We start from the raw sequence: 17,041 nt of genomic DNA, 5'->3' as shown, positions 1-17,041 counted from the left end.
CGACGGAGCGAGCGTCTGTTCACTGACCCGGGATGTTTGATCAGGGAATTAGAGCGCCGGCATCTCATTAGCTCGCTCGCGTTAACACCTCGGAATTTCTTTGGCAGTCCCTGCTCGTGATTCTTGGGAGTATAGATAGATGAGTTTTTCGTTAAGTGACTCGATAGAAACTCGAATTGATATTGTGTGAGAGAATTAATATTAGAGTTCCAAACTATTGAAGAAACCTGTATAGATGCAACGATCTGGTCAATACTGGTTGTAATAATGAGTAAGAACCGACCGGGAAAGTACCACCGCTACACTCATTTTCAGTATAAGTTCGATTGAATATAAATATCGCTCTATCATATGAAGCGATTATCTATAAATTTAAGAGGACCCATCTAGTAGTAGAAGGGCTGTTCTATATAGAGTTCATTACAAATATTAATGAGCGGAAATAATTACTTGAATTCAGATGAGCTGCATGCTCGTTTGATATTGTACGTATTTTCCTCACAGATTATAAACGAAAGGTAAAACAAAATCCGACTATTTTGGATAACAATCTAAATATATAGAATTAGATATCACTCAGATAAAAAGGTTCTACCGCGACGTCTAATACTACCCCATATATTTACTCACGAAGATGTTTGATAACGGAATTAGCTCACCGGCATCTCATTAGCTCACGTCGCCTCCTTGGAATTTCTTTAGCAATTCTCTCCGAGATTTTCATCATTTTAACAATGTTTCCAGTTTTGATTATATTTAATTTTGTATTATAAATAAAAAATAACATAGCTAGTTTGTCTTTTATTCTACTGTAGGACACGGCTCTCTTCGGAATGAGAAAGCAAGTTATTCGGCGAATGGTAAAATAGTATAGATAGTAGATACACCATCCCGAATGGACGTTGCCAAACCTAAAGGAAATAGCAATATATCACCGATTTTAAAGAAATAAAACCAACGCTTATAACAGTTCATTTATTTCTGGTTGTGACATAAGCAATCCATGGCGATCAGTACAATTTGGGTACAAATGAGCGCAGTTACCACCTGATTTGTGAGCCTTGTCGTACTCCTTATGAACCTGCTCGCTGAATTCTTTGCCGTGCGGTAACCTGGAAATAGATTTGATAGTTCATTTAAAAATATAACTTCAAGTAATTTAAGTATGTGCATGTGTTCTTTTATAAGATTATAATAACAAAGGAGCAATGTCCATCTGGTGGTAAGTAGCCACTACTGCCCATGGACATTTGTATCAACTGTACATAGAACACGGGTTCAACTGAAGCCGATCACAAATGGGTGACCGCTCCAGGACTAAGACGGTCGCCTTATATATAAGTCAGCAGGCATCAACTACCTTCCACCAGAACTGCTTTACGTCAAGAATAAGTTTGGCAGTGGCACACCCTATTTGAAGTTTATTGGTCCCATCATAGTGTATGTTTACTACTGAACTGCATTCTCAGGAGCTACTTCTCCATATAGAAGACCAAATGCGATCAGTGTTTCGATCTAAAATCCAGTACCTATATTCACCGCATCTTGAACCCAAATCGGGCGTTGATCCTCTTAAAATTCCACACAAACGCAGAAGTCTGCTAACTTCAGTGGCTACTTTTTCCCTCCGAATCAAATTGCTCCCTCGAGAGATATAAAATTGCTAATGCGGACCAATTCCAAACTAAATTGTAGCACGGTAGCTTGTTTAGCTATTTTATGTTCTTCTGTTTGTTATTTGATTGTTGGGTTATTTACGATAGTTTCGGTTTAAGTAAACATTGGTCGGTTGAGATTTTGTGTTAAATCTGCTTGAAATAATTTGTTAGTTTTGGCAAAAGTATTGAGAGAAACGTAGATGAAAACCTCTGAATGAAATGAAATGATGAAAAAGTTTTTGTATATGTATATTTTTATGATTCGTCGTTTTTAAGATTAGCCTAGACAAGGAAAGAAATAGATTTTGAATTTTTATGCGATAATGTTTTTGTTTGGTTAGGTTAAGTCAGGATCCCATAAATCATTTATAATAGTCCTATCTAAGAAAGGAAAAACACCTATAAATATATGCTAGAACCAGAAGGTCTAGCGATTTAATATTATCTGGCGTAATAATCTCATTTCATTAGCTATTCGATACGGCAAAATTAATTTTTATTCCTTCTCAACTCACTTTTATTGAACTTGTTGTCAGCTTTAGACATTTACCTCACTGATGCCGATTAACGATAAACGTCATTGAAATTCATCAAATTTTAAAACATTTATGTGAGGAAAATGAAAAATAATTTATTTGCAATTTTCGATTCGAATCCAAATTACAAAACTGTTGTTAAAATTAAAAAATATTATTATATCACTTAAAGGGTTATTTTTACCCAACTGCCCCATAAGGATTTTTCGTGTATATCTCATTATTTGGCGCACTTCACAACCGAAATAGCTTGACAGGTTCAATTAGTGATATTGTTAGATTCCTTTGTTCATGGGTGACAGGTACATCCAAATTTCTACATTTCCAAATGGCGACTTTAATTTCATTCGATGCGTTTTAATTGACTTGACGCGGCATTTTTTTTATAAAATAAGAGTAGCAGATGCGCATGCAGTGCACCTGATGGTAAGTGGCTACTGCCGCCCATGACCATGGAGATGATCATCAGCCCCAGGTAAGATTAGATTGCTACCTGAGGTCGACCACAGATGCGCCACTAACCCTAAGGACCAAGCTGGAATGCCTCAGGAAAAGTATGTCTCCCTTACCACAACCTTCAAACCAGAACACAGTAGCGTTTAACACTGCTGTTATTAAACAGCAATAGTGTGGCGGTAGTACCGCCAGAGTCGAGCCATAAAGGGTTCTACCACTTTACACATACAAAACATGTGACTTTTCTACTAAACTATATTTTTCGCTAGTCGCCCGTCCGCGATGTGACAAGCGCCTCAAGGCAACAAGCATTTCTCAGAAACGACTTCCTTATTGAGTAGTAATTACGATGGCCGTTTTTAATCTAGAATCTAGACTTAATGACACTTCCGCTGCTTTTTAACACTGGATCCTTTTCTTGGATAGAAACTGAAAAGGATTTAATCAATGCCATCTCGCTATTGTTTTAATTAATATCACAGAATGCAGATAGATCTGCTTCATGAATTGATGTTTATTGTTTCTTTATCTTTTAACGATATCGTTATTGTAATTGCTTTGGTAACAAATTTACTAACGAACTTTTGTATTTAGACAGAAGATTTAGAATATAGACAGATTAAAACCCCCGCGGCGTAGCTGTCACCATACTAGTCCGAGACGCAAAGAGTTCCGAGTTCGATCCTCGGCCAGACAGATATCTAGATTATTAATTATTGACATTTCTGTTCTGGGTCTGGGTTTTTGGGTTTGAACAGTGATAGCCTAGTGGCTAAGAATCTCGGCCTCTCGGTCGAGGGGTCCGAGGTTCAAACCCCAGGACTCCTACTCAACCTCTGATTTTTCAAAGTCATGTGCGTATCACTTGCTAAACGGTGAAGGAAAACATCGCGAGGAAACCTGCACACTTGATATTTAAAAAAAAATCTCAAAGGTACGTGAAGTCTACCAATACGGACTTGGCCAGCGCGGTGGACTATGGCCTAATCGTTCTCATTATGAGAGAAGACCCGTGCCCAGCAGTGGGACGGTAATGGGTTGATGATAATGATGATGTCTGGGTTTTTATATATCAAACTTTGTTTGTGACCATGGTACGTACGACACAGAGACTCCTAGACGGTGATTGTAGAAAGTGTTTTTTTGCATCACTATACATAACACTAAATACACCTAAACCTGAAATATTAGCTAAATGTACGGTTAGTGTGGTTTAATAGAATAATGGCAGAAAATATACATATACAATGCAATACAAATACAAATACAGCGCAATACAAATTTCCCGAAATGGTTGCTTATCATAAGATTGAATACAATTCCATTTACTACTTCTACCATATTTTTATAAGATACACAAAATCCCTTACGTGAATGTAGCCCTCATGATTTCCTCCAGAAAGGTTCCTTGCTTAATCCTGTTCTTAGCAGACTCGCATAACATACGCAGCACACATTCCTTTCCACGCCACCCTAACCTGCAAAGCAAAAAATATTGTTCTAATATGTAACTATTTCTGTCTGTCGGACATATCCTATTTTGAGATAATAAAGCACTTTATTAATTTTAGTTAAATTGTTGCATAAAGATCACAATTTGTTTTTTTCTTTTCTTTTTGTTGCTTGAGTAGCAAGCCACTATTTTCATTCCATTTCGATAAACTGTTACATTGAAAAATTTATCTTTTATCCTGATGAGCTTAAGACAGTGTTATCAAATTATTGCATTTATCTTGGACCGAATAACTTTGAGCGAATCCGCAGGTAAAAGACTAGCTAGCTTTTGCAAGCAATATATATCACAAATCCTGTACTATTGCACTGACGGTTATTTTCCCATAAGAAAGAGAACTACTTAGGTTAATCAGACATCAATGGATAGATTTTTCACACCTTTGAAAACTCTCAAGCAATTTATTTCGTCATGATCTTTTCCTTTATCAAATCAAGTAAGTAGCAACAAAGCCAGTAGGATAGCCGTTTTAAATACAGGGATATAAACTTCAAAAGCTCAAGGGTTAAAAGTTTATTATTGGCAATATTTTCTGCTAAAAGAACCTTTCCATGAGCAAAATAAAAGTTGGCCTTTTATTAGGCTCTGTCTAATCCTACCCTGGCAATAGGAGATAATATATTTGACCCTCTTACGAATGACTTCCCTTCCAATAATAAAAGGGATTAATGTAACAGTTCAATATAACCCATATTCATCTACGTCGCATTATGTTGTACGTTATGTATAGGAATCCCGACAATGCAGTAACAAAAGGGCTCAATATTATAAAGTTCAGTTTTTCTAAGTGTAATTCTGTTTAAATTGCTGAGTTAGGCTTAGACCTTTATTTATAATATAAGAGTAGCAGACGAGTATTCACTCCACCTTTTTTTTATAATATGGGAGTAGCAGACGATCATGCAGTCCATCTGATGGTAAGTGGCTACTGCCGCCCATGGACATCTGTAATCAACCCCAGATAGCATTAGATATTCCTACCTGAGGTCGGCCACAGATGCGCCGCTACCCCTGAGGACTAAGTTAGAACGCCTCAGAAAAGTCTGTCTCCCTTACCACACCCTTCAAACCGGAACACAGCAACGCCTAACACTGCTGTTATTATGTAGAAATAGGTGTGGCGGTAGTGCCGCCGCAGTCGAACCACAAAGGGTTCTACCACCTTCACGTGCGAGTTCGAGTTGCACTTAGCAAATTATTATTCTTCAATTTCATAAAAAGTTATCACTTACCCTTCCAGAAACACCTCCAACTTCGGGAAGAGATTAAATCTACTCTCTCTATGGAAATGTACGCTATCCTTGTCTAAGTTTTGTAAATGGTCAGTTTTCTTTTGTTTTTCGTGCATGTTTTTCACGTCAATTGTATTTAAGCCGTTTTCTTTCTTCAGTTCACTGACATCTATACTTCGTTTCGCAAATGCTGGATTGACTAAGAATTTTCTGGAAATAAGATATTCTTAGATAATTTGGGTGCCACTGGATCGATTGCCTGGCAAAGTACCTTTAATAACTTTGTTACTAATAGTAGTAATAGTACATTTTATTTCAATAGATATACATAGGTATATCTATTGAAATAAAATAGATTAGCCAATTTTGATGTACGTGCACGAATATAATATGAACATTATATTGTACAAATTTTGATCTTCTATTTAATACCTGCAAAATATGAATTTTCATAAAATACTTCTTATTACATCTACATACAAGTATGTTTTCCTTTATTTTGACTAAAATTTCTTCATTCAGTAGTAATAAAATTTTATTTTAAAATGTGGCAAAGTGTTTGTCAAAAGAACTTACTTCTTATAAGGCACTTTAGAAAGGACTTTTCCGTCTTCATCCAAATAATAAATGTGCTTCGAAGCTCCATCTCTGTTCTGTGCTTCTTCGAATACTTTCTCGTGTTGTTTCAACAGGTAGAAGAGCTTAGGGTCTGTGGGTAGTTCCCAGGCCAGAGCTGCAGTATTCCCGAACCATACAATATCACCTACTTGGAGATAGCCTTGATTTTGAGCGCAGAAAACTAAAATGCAATATAAAATATTTTAAAATGTTCCCGAATCTCAACAATGAAACAAGTTTATTAATTTTTTTACAAATAATTCTGTAGCGGCAATTTTAACTTATTTTTACTAAAAATATTGTTTTTACGAAATTTCCTTTTTTATACCTTTTTATACTAAGTGTGAACTTTAGAAGCATAACTTCAAATAAATGCGTAAAAAAATGTCTTCAAATCATGTTATTTCCGCTTAAATTATCAAATTAGAATTAATTATAGTTAAATTACATATGAATTAATTAAAAAACAACAAACCTATTTTGTTATTATAAGAGCAAATAATAACATTTCCTAAAATTGACCACAAACAACACGAATACATATTTCAAATCAAAACATTCCTAATTCAAAACAGCAACCAATTTAATTGGAGCGAGTCAATTAATTGGAATAGTAATTAATTGGAGTAAAACAATTAATTGAGATAAAATATTTACCCAATTGGAAGGAACTTCCGTCCGGAAACACTAAGTACCGTTTTCTCCTTGAAAGAATCCTTGAGGGCTCTCCCAAGCTCCCCGATTGAGATAAAACGCCATTTGTGCTCGTATCAACGGAAATACAAACATTTCCAAATGATAATAACAATAGAATCTTCAAGCCATATTTTACAGCCATAATCATCTAGAATTAGATAAAAGGGTGAATTTATAGGAAAGTATTTTAAGATGTCAATTAATTTTTAAATTTGTTAAGAATCATTTCTGAAATTTAAAGATCATAAAGCTTCACGGGCTTGACCTACAGTAATAAGACCTGTTTTTATTTCTCATGTAATGTCAAATAAATGCTGAATATTATAAAAGGACTAACTGACCTGGCAAACGTTGTGTTGCCATATAAATAAAATGTTAAGGGTGAACAAGCCTTATCACTTAGGGGTATGAAAAATATATAGTATCTGATTCTCAGACCTACTGAATGTCCATATAAAATTTAGTGAAAATCGGTAAAGCCGTTTCGGAGGAGAACGGCAATTAACATTGTGACACGAGAATTTTATGTATAAAATTAATATTAGTCTTAATGAAATTGAAATAGCATGTTTAATAAACATTGATGTTCATGGACCTAATATAATTATCAACCCCAAATAGTGTTGGTATTTAATTTGATTGCCTATGGTAAAAACCATGAAATAATATAAAACAGTAGCGCTTAACACTTTTATAACGCAAAAACAGACTCAGCGGTATACCCTTTGCAATCAATCCATGAAGAGATATAATCACCTTAAACCAAATGAGAAAATAAAGTTACTATACCTGTAACTGCGGAAGGATGTATGTCGTGCGCGAGATTAACGTTGTTTAAGATTTTTCAAGACAAAAGACTGACCCCACCCAATTGTAACTGTTGTCATTCTTCACTCATTAGCACATTAGCGTGTATCAAATTTGTAGGACAACACAAATAGGATACACTTGTTTACATACAATTAAGGTACAGCCGTTAAGAAAAGCGATAAGGCTATATACAGAACTCTCGGTCTGTACAATAATACTCATAGCATAGCTATAACAATTAAAAAGTATATTCGAAACTGTAACAATGTAACAATTTCTAAATATATATAACTCAAAGGTGACTGACTGACGTAGTGATTTATCAACGCGCAGCCCAAACCACTGGACGAATCGAGCTGAAATTTGGCATGCAGGTAGATGTTATGACGTAGGCATCAGCTAAGAAAGGATTTTGATCAATTCTACCCCCAAGGAGATAAAATAGGGGGTGAAAATATTACTTCGTAACGCGAGCGAAGCCGCGGGCAAAAGCTCGTAAAATATAGGTTCTATTTGCGACCCTGTTTAGTTACCAAAATGTCAGTAATTATGACTACTTTGTAAGTAAATAGGTTTAAGAATTTGAGTATCCCGAATATAAATAACAATATCCCGAAAAACCCGTCTCCCCGACAAGAGCTTGAAAACGAAAAAACGAAAAACGAAAAATCGCAATTGATTGAATTTCGCACAATAGTGTAAATTGAGACGTCAATTTAACCGTCGATTCTTTAACCGCTCATGCATACATAGCCTAAGGCTGTTTATCCACCGCACCGTCACCGAGCCGATACCGAGAACGAGATTATTTTGGGGCCGAATTTAGTATGTCGTGACGGCGATAGTTTGTCCACCGCGACCGATATCGGCGGTTTATTTTGTTCCAGCTGCCACACGTGTGACGGCATTGTATGGTAACAAGTTCTAACTTGTTTTATATTGCCGGCACATCGGCCCGTCAAAATATCGGTGCTGATCTAGCGGTCACACCGATCTACTCAAAAATTCGGCGGCCGGGATGACGGTGTTCGAGTGACGGGCGTGCGGTGTACTAGCTGCTATAGTAAATGTATGTACGCTACTTCGGCGCCGTCATTCATTATTGGTATCGAGTCGGTGACGGCTGCTGTAGGCAAACAGCGTAAGCCTGATAATTCACCATTTTATTTTAAATAGACACTTACACACTTCTAAACAATGATTTAACTTTGTTTAAATCTGTTTTTAAAAGAGCATTACCCAACAAGCTCTTCACAATGTAAATCCAAAAAGAATTTGCTTATAAATTCAAACCAGTTCAAAGTGCTAGCCGCTCCAAAGCCATTTATTTCGCGATTTTAGATGCTTGACTGAATAAATACGAAGGTACATATTTTTATTCAACCATTTTATTCTTAAGGCTACAGAATTGATGTCGAATAGACAAGATTACAGTAAATATTACTTCTCGGCATAGATAAGTATGGATATCTCACCGCCTTGTAATTGAAGGAAGCCATTGAATGACTTAAACGGCTGACAATTCTATTAGCCGTTTAATGGCTGTCACGGTGTAATTTACGCGGAATGATGTCGAAATGCGCAGTTAAGACACGAATTCGTAGAAAAAGTGCGAAGAAATATCGTTTCATTTGTAAATTATCTAAAAACTACATTTTTTAATATTTTTCAAACACGAAAATAATTGACAGTGACAATTGTCAAAAAGTTACATTTTCTTGTTAGGAGCGAGTAATCTTCAGTAATTTATGCTTCTCGGTATTAATAATGTCACTATAATCACTCATAATTACAATAGAATTAAATTTTTATTCTTCTTTCAGTCAAAAAATCATAACTAGGTAATTGCTAGTAGAGATGATAACACAAGAATAAACCGTTATGCTCATTTCATGCAACTTTCTCTCACTCTTTTTCTGTCTGATTTTATTATTCACAAATATGTGTGCGTGAGAATATCAAAATTCAAGCAGGGGAGCTAAACATGAATGTTTGTTAAAAGTTATTTGTTTTAAATCATACGTGATTTAATTTGTCTTATTATTGCAAATTTTCAACGCAGATAAAGAAAAAATATTTCCGACGGTACATGATGACTATTTTAACGAAAAAAATAGCATTTGTTTATAGCCATTTTGAATTAAGCGCGAAAACGCTCGCGAGTGTCATGGCTTCCATTGATGACGTCACGTTAGAACATCCCATACAAAATTTCAAGCAATTCAGTGACATACCCAAAAATGACGTCATTCGCGCCCCGTTAGCGTTTCAGACAAGATGGCCGACTGCAATATTTTATACTTTTTTTAAATTGAAAATATAATAAATCTTAAAGTTTTTTTAAACTGATTCATTTTTGAGAATTATTTCAATATACTGTGTTTTCTTAAATCATTTATTCTAGGATTTTTGAATACTGTCATCATGCCATTTAATATCATTGGTACTTTTATACCTTATTATCATTTCTATTTTATATTTGCTCTGTGGAAATAAACATCCCGACGGAGCTATAACGACTTTGTTTTAAAGGTACTTACGGTCTCTATAGTAGAAGGTTATGCTTTAAATGAAAGAAACATTATTTTCAGAAAAAATATTTTTGAATATAAAAACATATTATGGTGTATATAGATAAAAATCCAAATGTTACTAAAAATATCTGATATAGTTTAGTTAAAATATTTTGTCATGACACTTATTCATTGATCGGCGTGTCCCTTTGTAGAGTAAGAGGGAATTAAAATGTTCTTGAAAAGCTTTTTAATAACTTTTAGGCATGCAGCTTTCCTACGATGTGTTCCTGTTTAAGCAACTGAAAAATCAGAGGGACATATGAAATCAGTACACAAACGGATAGACAGACCAAAAGATACCTTTTATAATATGTAGGAGTTATATTATAACAGTACCTTAATTAAGTAACAAATTACTAAAATTACTCTTCGTAGTTTTAAATACATAGAAGAATACACTATCAAAAATTGAGAAGTGTAAGTACCTGGATGGAAGGTGGTAGAACCCTTTGTGGTTCGACCCCGGTGGCACCACCGCCACACCTATTTCTACCTAATAACATCAGTGTTAGGCGCTGCTGTGTTCCGGTTTGAAGGGTGTGGTAAGGGACACAGACTTTTCCGAGGCGTTCCAGCTTAGTCCTCAGGGGTAGCGGCGCATCTGTGGCCGACCTCAGGTAGGAATATCTAATCTTATCTGGGATTGATTACGGATGTCCATGGGCGGCAGTATCAGCATCAGGTGGACTGCATGCTCGTCTGCTACTCTTATATTATATTAAAAAAAAACCTATTTTATCTCATAAAACACTTCCGTCGCCGACTGTACTAAATAACAACGAAGCAACAGTGTCGCGGTTGGTAAATAAAAATAACTGTTGTTAAATTTGTACAATTTATTTCCGTCAAGACAATGTCTCTATAACTGTAGTTCTATTTCATCACAACCAGGGTAGAGGGCAGCACAGTCTTTTGAATGCGAGTGGGCCTTGTCGTACTCTCTGTGGTCTTCGAGCTCGAATTCCTTTCCTTTAGGTAACCTGAGAAAATAATTTATTTTTTATTGTATTTCTAACATCGACTCCAAAAATCTTATTTTTGATTACATATTAAAATTGTAATGTTTAACTTTTAATAAAACAATATAGTTTTCCTAATATAAAATTTAAACAATTCCTTATTTTGTAGTTACGTGATCTATGGTAATCACAATACAAAAAAAAAATAAAAGCAAAGAATACGAGTAAAAATTTTTATTCCTAATTCGAAATTATTTGTTATAATAATAGTGAGGCATTTTCCGAAATATATACTTAACAAATAATATGCAAAATGATTATATTATTTATCATCAAAAACTAATAGCTATAAAATGACGGCTATGATAATGTAAAATAATATTTTATCATACTTAATTAAGTCTATTCAAATTTGATATGGTATTTATTCACGAAATCTAATTCTAAATAATCGCAAATGGGTGTTGGTTAAAAATACTGACAAAGTCAGACCCGCCACAATTATTTTTTTACTTCTCAAGGGTAGCAAGACATCTGTATCTTCAGGTAAGATTTCTAATTATATAGTGTTAGCTATATATTCAAATTATATAATTATAGTATTATTTTAATTAATTATTTTGTGTTAAAATCTTGATGTGTTATTTTTATAATAATAAGTGCCCATTTATCTAGTCATTGGCTGTATGGATTATACGACTGTGTGCATTAGCATAAAAAAAGAAAAAGAATGTGCTTGGCGCGAGACTTATAATAATAGTTGTAAATTGGAGCAAGAAATAGTTTACGTCATTAATAGATTTAAGTGTTATTTGGTTTAAATCACCACTTTTGATGGACTGCATAGTCGTTTGACGCCTTAACAACCAACATGAATAAATTTAATTAAAACTCGGACTACATGAGTTCAACTTAAGTTATAAAGTTAATAGAATAACGTTATACTTACGTAAAAACGATTCTTAGAAGCTCCTGTAGGAATGTGCCTTGCTCCGTGGCAATCTTGCCGGCTTCGCATAGTTTACGAAGAACGCATTGCCGGCCGTCGCTCCCCAGTCTGAAACAGGTGTTATGGCATTTTATTTGCGCCGTTCATGCCACAAATTGTTATTCTCTCCTGGTATTCTTGGTATTATAACGCTGTTTAGAAGACAAATACCAGGCGCTTAGGACACGAAACGGTTATGTTAGAAGTAAGTTCCAGCGATCTAAATTAAAATTAAAATTTTTAAGCTTCCTTTTTTAAAAATCGTCTCTCTTGATTAATCGTAGAACAAAAGACATACCAGGCACTCAGAATAAATAAATATTTTTTTAAATTTATTACGCAACAAAATAAATATATTTGAATGAAGAACGAAAATTTAAATAATACAAGAGAAATTCAACAATTACAAAATATTGTTATATTCCGTATAATATTTAATACATATTAGAATTTGATAGAAATTCAGTTATATTAAATAAACATGTTCACTTCAAAGCTTGGAAATAGTTTCACAGAATTTTGTTTGTGCCGCTCACCTGGTATTTCTGTTATGGAAACTATGTTTACTGGTAATGTCAAACAAGCAGTTTAAGCAAGAAATTCGGTTTAATATTATAACTCCATTTGCGAATATGTATCTTAAGTATGTTTAAGCTAAGAAATAAGTATATTGAATATTTTTGTACAAAATATGCATCACAATGCGAGATATATTTTCGGTGTTAAACGGGTATTTTTAGCCACTAGCGATCACCCATCTAACTGCGGACCGTACCTAAGTATGCTTAAATTTTTTAACCCGTAGGTAAATATTTCTAATACAAATATTTGTAGAAACTTTGCTATTTCTTCAACATAAAATGATACCATAATAAAAATCCCAATCCTATTTCAGAGCAAACAAGTAATTGTTTCACAAAGACGTCAACATTTTTAGTTTATTCTAAGGAAGCATTGTAAAGCGCCTCGGAATTACATTTTACTTAACCCTAGAATGCAGGTGTCGGAATTTTTATAACGTCGTGTTACTTTGCACTTAGCCTTTTAACCGCTTTGTGGGTAAAGATGGCTGAAGCAGCGCTTTCTTATTAGAAAACTCATCACGAAATGAAGACATTTTACGCTGTTACAAAATGCTTAAAGTTTTTTCTAATTTAGTTTCGTTGGGTATAAATAAAATATGTTTTACCTACTATGAAAAAGTTGTAACCTTACCATACCGTTGCCAGTAAGGTAACCCCGGAAATCTTGAGTAACTGATTATGACAAAGCTGTAGGCAGAGCGGATAAGGTCTGGGTATTTAAACACCTCTCGAAATCCTGGACTTAACTCCAACCCCCCTTCCCCCGGACGCAAATCTTGACTTGACCCTACAGTACACCGATACTCATTCAATTTCATTCTCCGTCATGATATATATTTAAATAATATTTTAAATTATTCGAGGCACTCCAAGTTACTCTCAGTATCCAGAACTTAGGTAGCATCGCATCTATGGCTGACATCATGTAGGACTTTAATACATGATTTAATATTGATAATATCAACCATTACCCCTTACCATCAACTGCTTGCTCGTTTGGTACGTCATTATCATTAAAAAACCAAGGTGTAGGTATGTGAGTATTTATCTTTAAATATAATCACGACATAAGGGTGATCGCACAGTGCGCCATGACGCACTGTCGCGTCGCGGTTTAAAGCATATACCTAATGAAATCCGTATAAATGTAATGGCTTCTTCATCACCGCCGTATTTGTGCTTACGTTTCGGCGTCTGGAATCGCCCTAAGACTATAATATAAAGAGGTTTTTTGAACTTGACACAGCATAAAATAGCTGTAGCGATGTGTATCTTTAATGTTTAGTTATTTGAATTATTATTGTGTAATTTAATTTAACTAAGCGTAGGCGGTGAAGAAAAAGCAATAAAAAGAATGGTACGGCCGTACCGCTTTTTTTTTGTTCGACTTGGCAGGGGTACTGCCGTGCCCCAAGATATACATTGGTTTTATTGATTTTTCCTTATTTTCATTGATTGATTTATCTAGGCATAACTTACGCTGTAAACAAACTCTCGATCTTCTCCAACAGCTCAACCCGGCTGCTTCTGTGAAACTCTATGCTCCTCTCGTCTAGATGTTCCTTCAAGAAGTGCTTCTTAACTCGATTTTGATGCATTTTGGATCGGTCTAACTTCATTTTAAGCTTCTGTTTATATGTGAGAGAATCGACACTTCGTTTCGCGAATGCTGGATTTACGATTGCTGGTCTGTAATTGTAATGGTAAATTTATTACTTAAATATACCGTATCATCATAAAAAGAGCATAAAAAGGAGTCTACTAAGGAGGCTAAATGTGGATTGGCAAGCCCGTCTCTTCACAGTGACATGTGACTTACCATCTTCAAGTACAGAGGTTCACCAACATTTAGTTGGACTTTCTCGTATAAGTATGTTTTCGCTACCACATCTTTTAAACAGAAATAGACCAATCATTTCTGTCCTGCAAATACACCTCCTCATATTTGTGGCTTTAACACCCACAACATAAATTAATATAACGTGGGTCATTTAATGTTAAAAAAATATTAATTTATAATCTTAGTTTTAATTTATTCTCCCGTTTTACGCCCGTTATTAACAATACACTACAAAACACTGAAAACGTAACTGTAAAGTACAACATTACTTTTTGAACTCGACGAATTTTTGGTAGACGAAAATTTAATACATTTTAATACTTAAAATAACGAGAATTAATCAAACACAAAATAACTTAAGAGCTCGTGACGACATTGCTAGAATTCTTATCTCTATTTTATTTACCGTTTATAAGGCACCTTAGCCACAAACTTTCCGTCCTCATCCACATAATAGATATGCATCTTGTCCCCTCTGCGTTGAGCGAGTTTGTCATGTTTCTTGAACATCAGCAAGAAGTCAGGGTCGGTGGGCAAGTTCCACGCCAGTGCTGCGGTGTTCCCGAAGAGGAAGATATCACCGATCGGTATCAATGCTGCTGTTTGGCAGCAGAATACTGGAAACGATTACAATTTAAAATTAGTAAATATATGTAACGCCTTTTACACTCATACTTCTATACGAGCATTTTTCTGTGTCGTAGATGCCAACGACATGCAAAGACGAATACATAAACACCTTAGTCTAGAATAGTAATCTAATTAATTAATTAATCATTTTGATATCTGGCTGGCCAGGGATCGAATCCGGAATCCACTGCGATTCAAACCGGTATGGTCATGACACAACTACGTAGAATTCTGGTTTGAACCGGTATGGTAGCCACTACAAAATATATGTTAATACTTTAATTAATTACTTTCATATGAAGATTAGTCTTCAGAGCGGTCACGGAACTATAATCGAATAATATTAAATGTTTCGATAAACATTACAAAACAAAGCGATACCGTTTTATTTGAGTGATACTATTATACCATACAGTGTAAGCGAGAAAGAAATATAAAGGTTGCCAATTTTGATTACATTCTGTATGAAACAAGTAGTACTGCCATCTTATTCCGATTCACTGCGGACGATTTAATTATTAAGCTTTATTAAGATCCCCTGCATTATTTTCTTGGAAATAACATTTTCTCGCAGCTAACATTTCTAGAAAATCAAAATAATTTTCCAAGTGCTACTAACACAATTGGCACTTCTTGTGTAAATGGAATAATGAAAGGTGCAACTCTAATTGTATTATACGAATGACGTCTGTGTGACGTCATAGATAGTCTAAGAGTCAGGTACGCTATTTGAGTTGGTATATTTTCTATAGATATTGTAATCATTAAAATAAGTATTTTTATAATGATGAAGTGGCAAAGAAGCATTCTATTTTAGGTTTATCACAGATCCATTGCTACCCTTAAAGAATAGATTGGAATGCCTCGTATGAATATCTTTTTCTTACCTTAGTTTGTAAGTATAGTATGGCAGAGATTCAGCTTAGCCTTTAACGGCAGCAACTCACCTGTGATCGGCCACAAGCAAACCTTCCATCCTTTTTATACCAGTATATACTCCGCGCCAAACTGCTAGTCCGCTCTGATATATTTAGAGCGGACTAGCAGTTTTACGCGGACTATACCCCTGATCGACAAGGACCACTTACGATCAGTTAGGCTATATACTAATTTATAGCTTTTAACAAAGATGTTATGTTTTACTGTTTCCTTTTGCAGCGTGAAGCAGCTCTGTGTTTTGGTGGTAGGGTGTAGATGCCGGCTGACTTTCATATAAGTCAACAATCTTACCCTGCGGGATGGCAAAGCATTTGTGATCGGCTTGATGCAGAACCACGTTCTCGATGAAATTGGTAAAAAATGTTATTCGTCAGCAAAACTTCTTCAAATTTAAAACTTCTAACCTACAAACCATAACTTACTGTAATAACTGTTTATCTCTGTTGACCAAGTCTTGAGTCTACACAGCGCTGTACAAACGAATGACCATAGACCTTTCTAAGAACATTTGGGCTTATTACATACCTAATTGAAACGAGCTACCGTCCGGGAATATTAGGAACCTTTTCCTCCTAGACAGGACCCGGGACCCATTCTCTTCGTCTTCATTTGCGTCAGAATTACTACACTCACTCATCGCCACACACATGACAGATAAAAAACAAAGCACTAAAAGCTTCATTGTGCATTTGAGCGTAATTTTGATGTAAGAAGTCTGTTTTGAACTAGAACTAAGAAGTCTATTTTGAAGTAAGTTGTCACTTACAAAACTTGGAGTCAACTGTACCGTTCCACGAACGTGTAGCCGCGAATTTGTATAAATGAAACAGCAATTAACATGTTTTGTGTCAATGATTTTACAGTTACACTTTGAAATGGGTTCGAAAAACAAAAAAGGAAATTCGAAATTAACTGTCATTCTATTTCAAATTAGGAACGTGACGCGGAGTGGTAGGTGCACGCTCTTTTATAACGCTTGTGTGAAGAATATTGTCACGAGGTGAGT

General features: G+C 35.1%; 1 protein-coding gene across 1 annotated transcript; it reads right to left on the bottom strand.

Annotated features, from left to right (window-relative positions):
* Positions 1–961: 961 nt before the first annotated feature.
* LOC140749253 (uncharacterized) lies at positions 962–16,672 on the bottom strand. The gene is made up of 9 exons (XM_073082295.1): positions 16,561–16,672; positions 14,873–15,083; positions 14,106–14,315; positions 12,004–12,111; positions 10,981–11,075; positions 5,972–6,194; positions 5,396–5,605; positions 4,021–4,128; positions 962–1,112 (listed from the first exon to the last, which is right to left on the bottom strand). The coding sequence occupies exons 1-9, from the start codon at positions 16,670–16,672 to the stop codon at positions 962–964; spliced, it is 1,428 nt and encodes a 475-aa protein (XP_072938396.1).
* Positions 16,673–17,041: the final 369 nt, after the last annotated feature.

Source organism: Epargyreus clarus, unplaced genomic scaffold, assembly GCF_041222505.1.
Source record: "Epargyreus clarus isolate Ecla_fem2 unplaced genomic scaffold, WU_Ecla_fem_2.2 ptg000017l, whole genome shotgun sequence".
NCBI lineage: Eukaryota > Metazoa > Arthropoda > Insecta > Lepidoptera > Hesperiidae > Epargyreus > Epargyreus clarus.
The sequence above is the reverse complement of the archived record's forward strand: the minus strand, read 5'-3'. Positions and strand labels throughout refer to the sequence as shown.

Bases quoted from the DNA above. Each gene is read 5' to 3' on its own strand.
- LOC140749253 (XM_073082295.1), bottom strand. From the start codon at position 16,672: ATGAGTGAGTGTAGTAATTCTGACGCAAATGAAGACGAAGAGAATGGG. The intron at 5,606-5,971 runs GTAAGTTCTTTT...TCTTATTTCCAG, and splicing joins TCTAAAGTGCCTTATAAGAA to AAAATTCTTAGTCAATCCAG. The intron at 1,113-4,020 runs GTAAGGGATTTT...ATCTATTTCCAG, and splicing joins ATCATGAGGGCTACATTCAC to GTTACCGCACGGCAAAGAAT.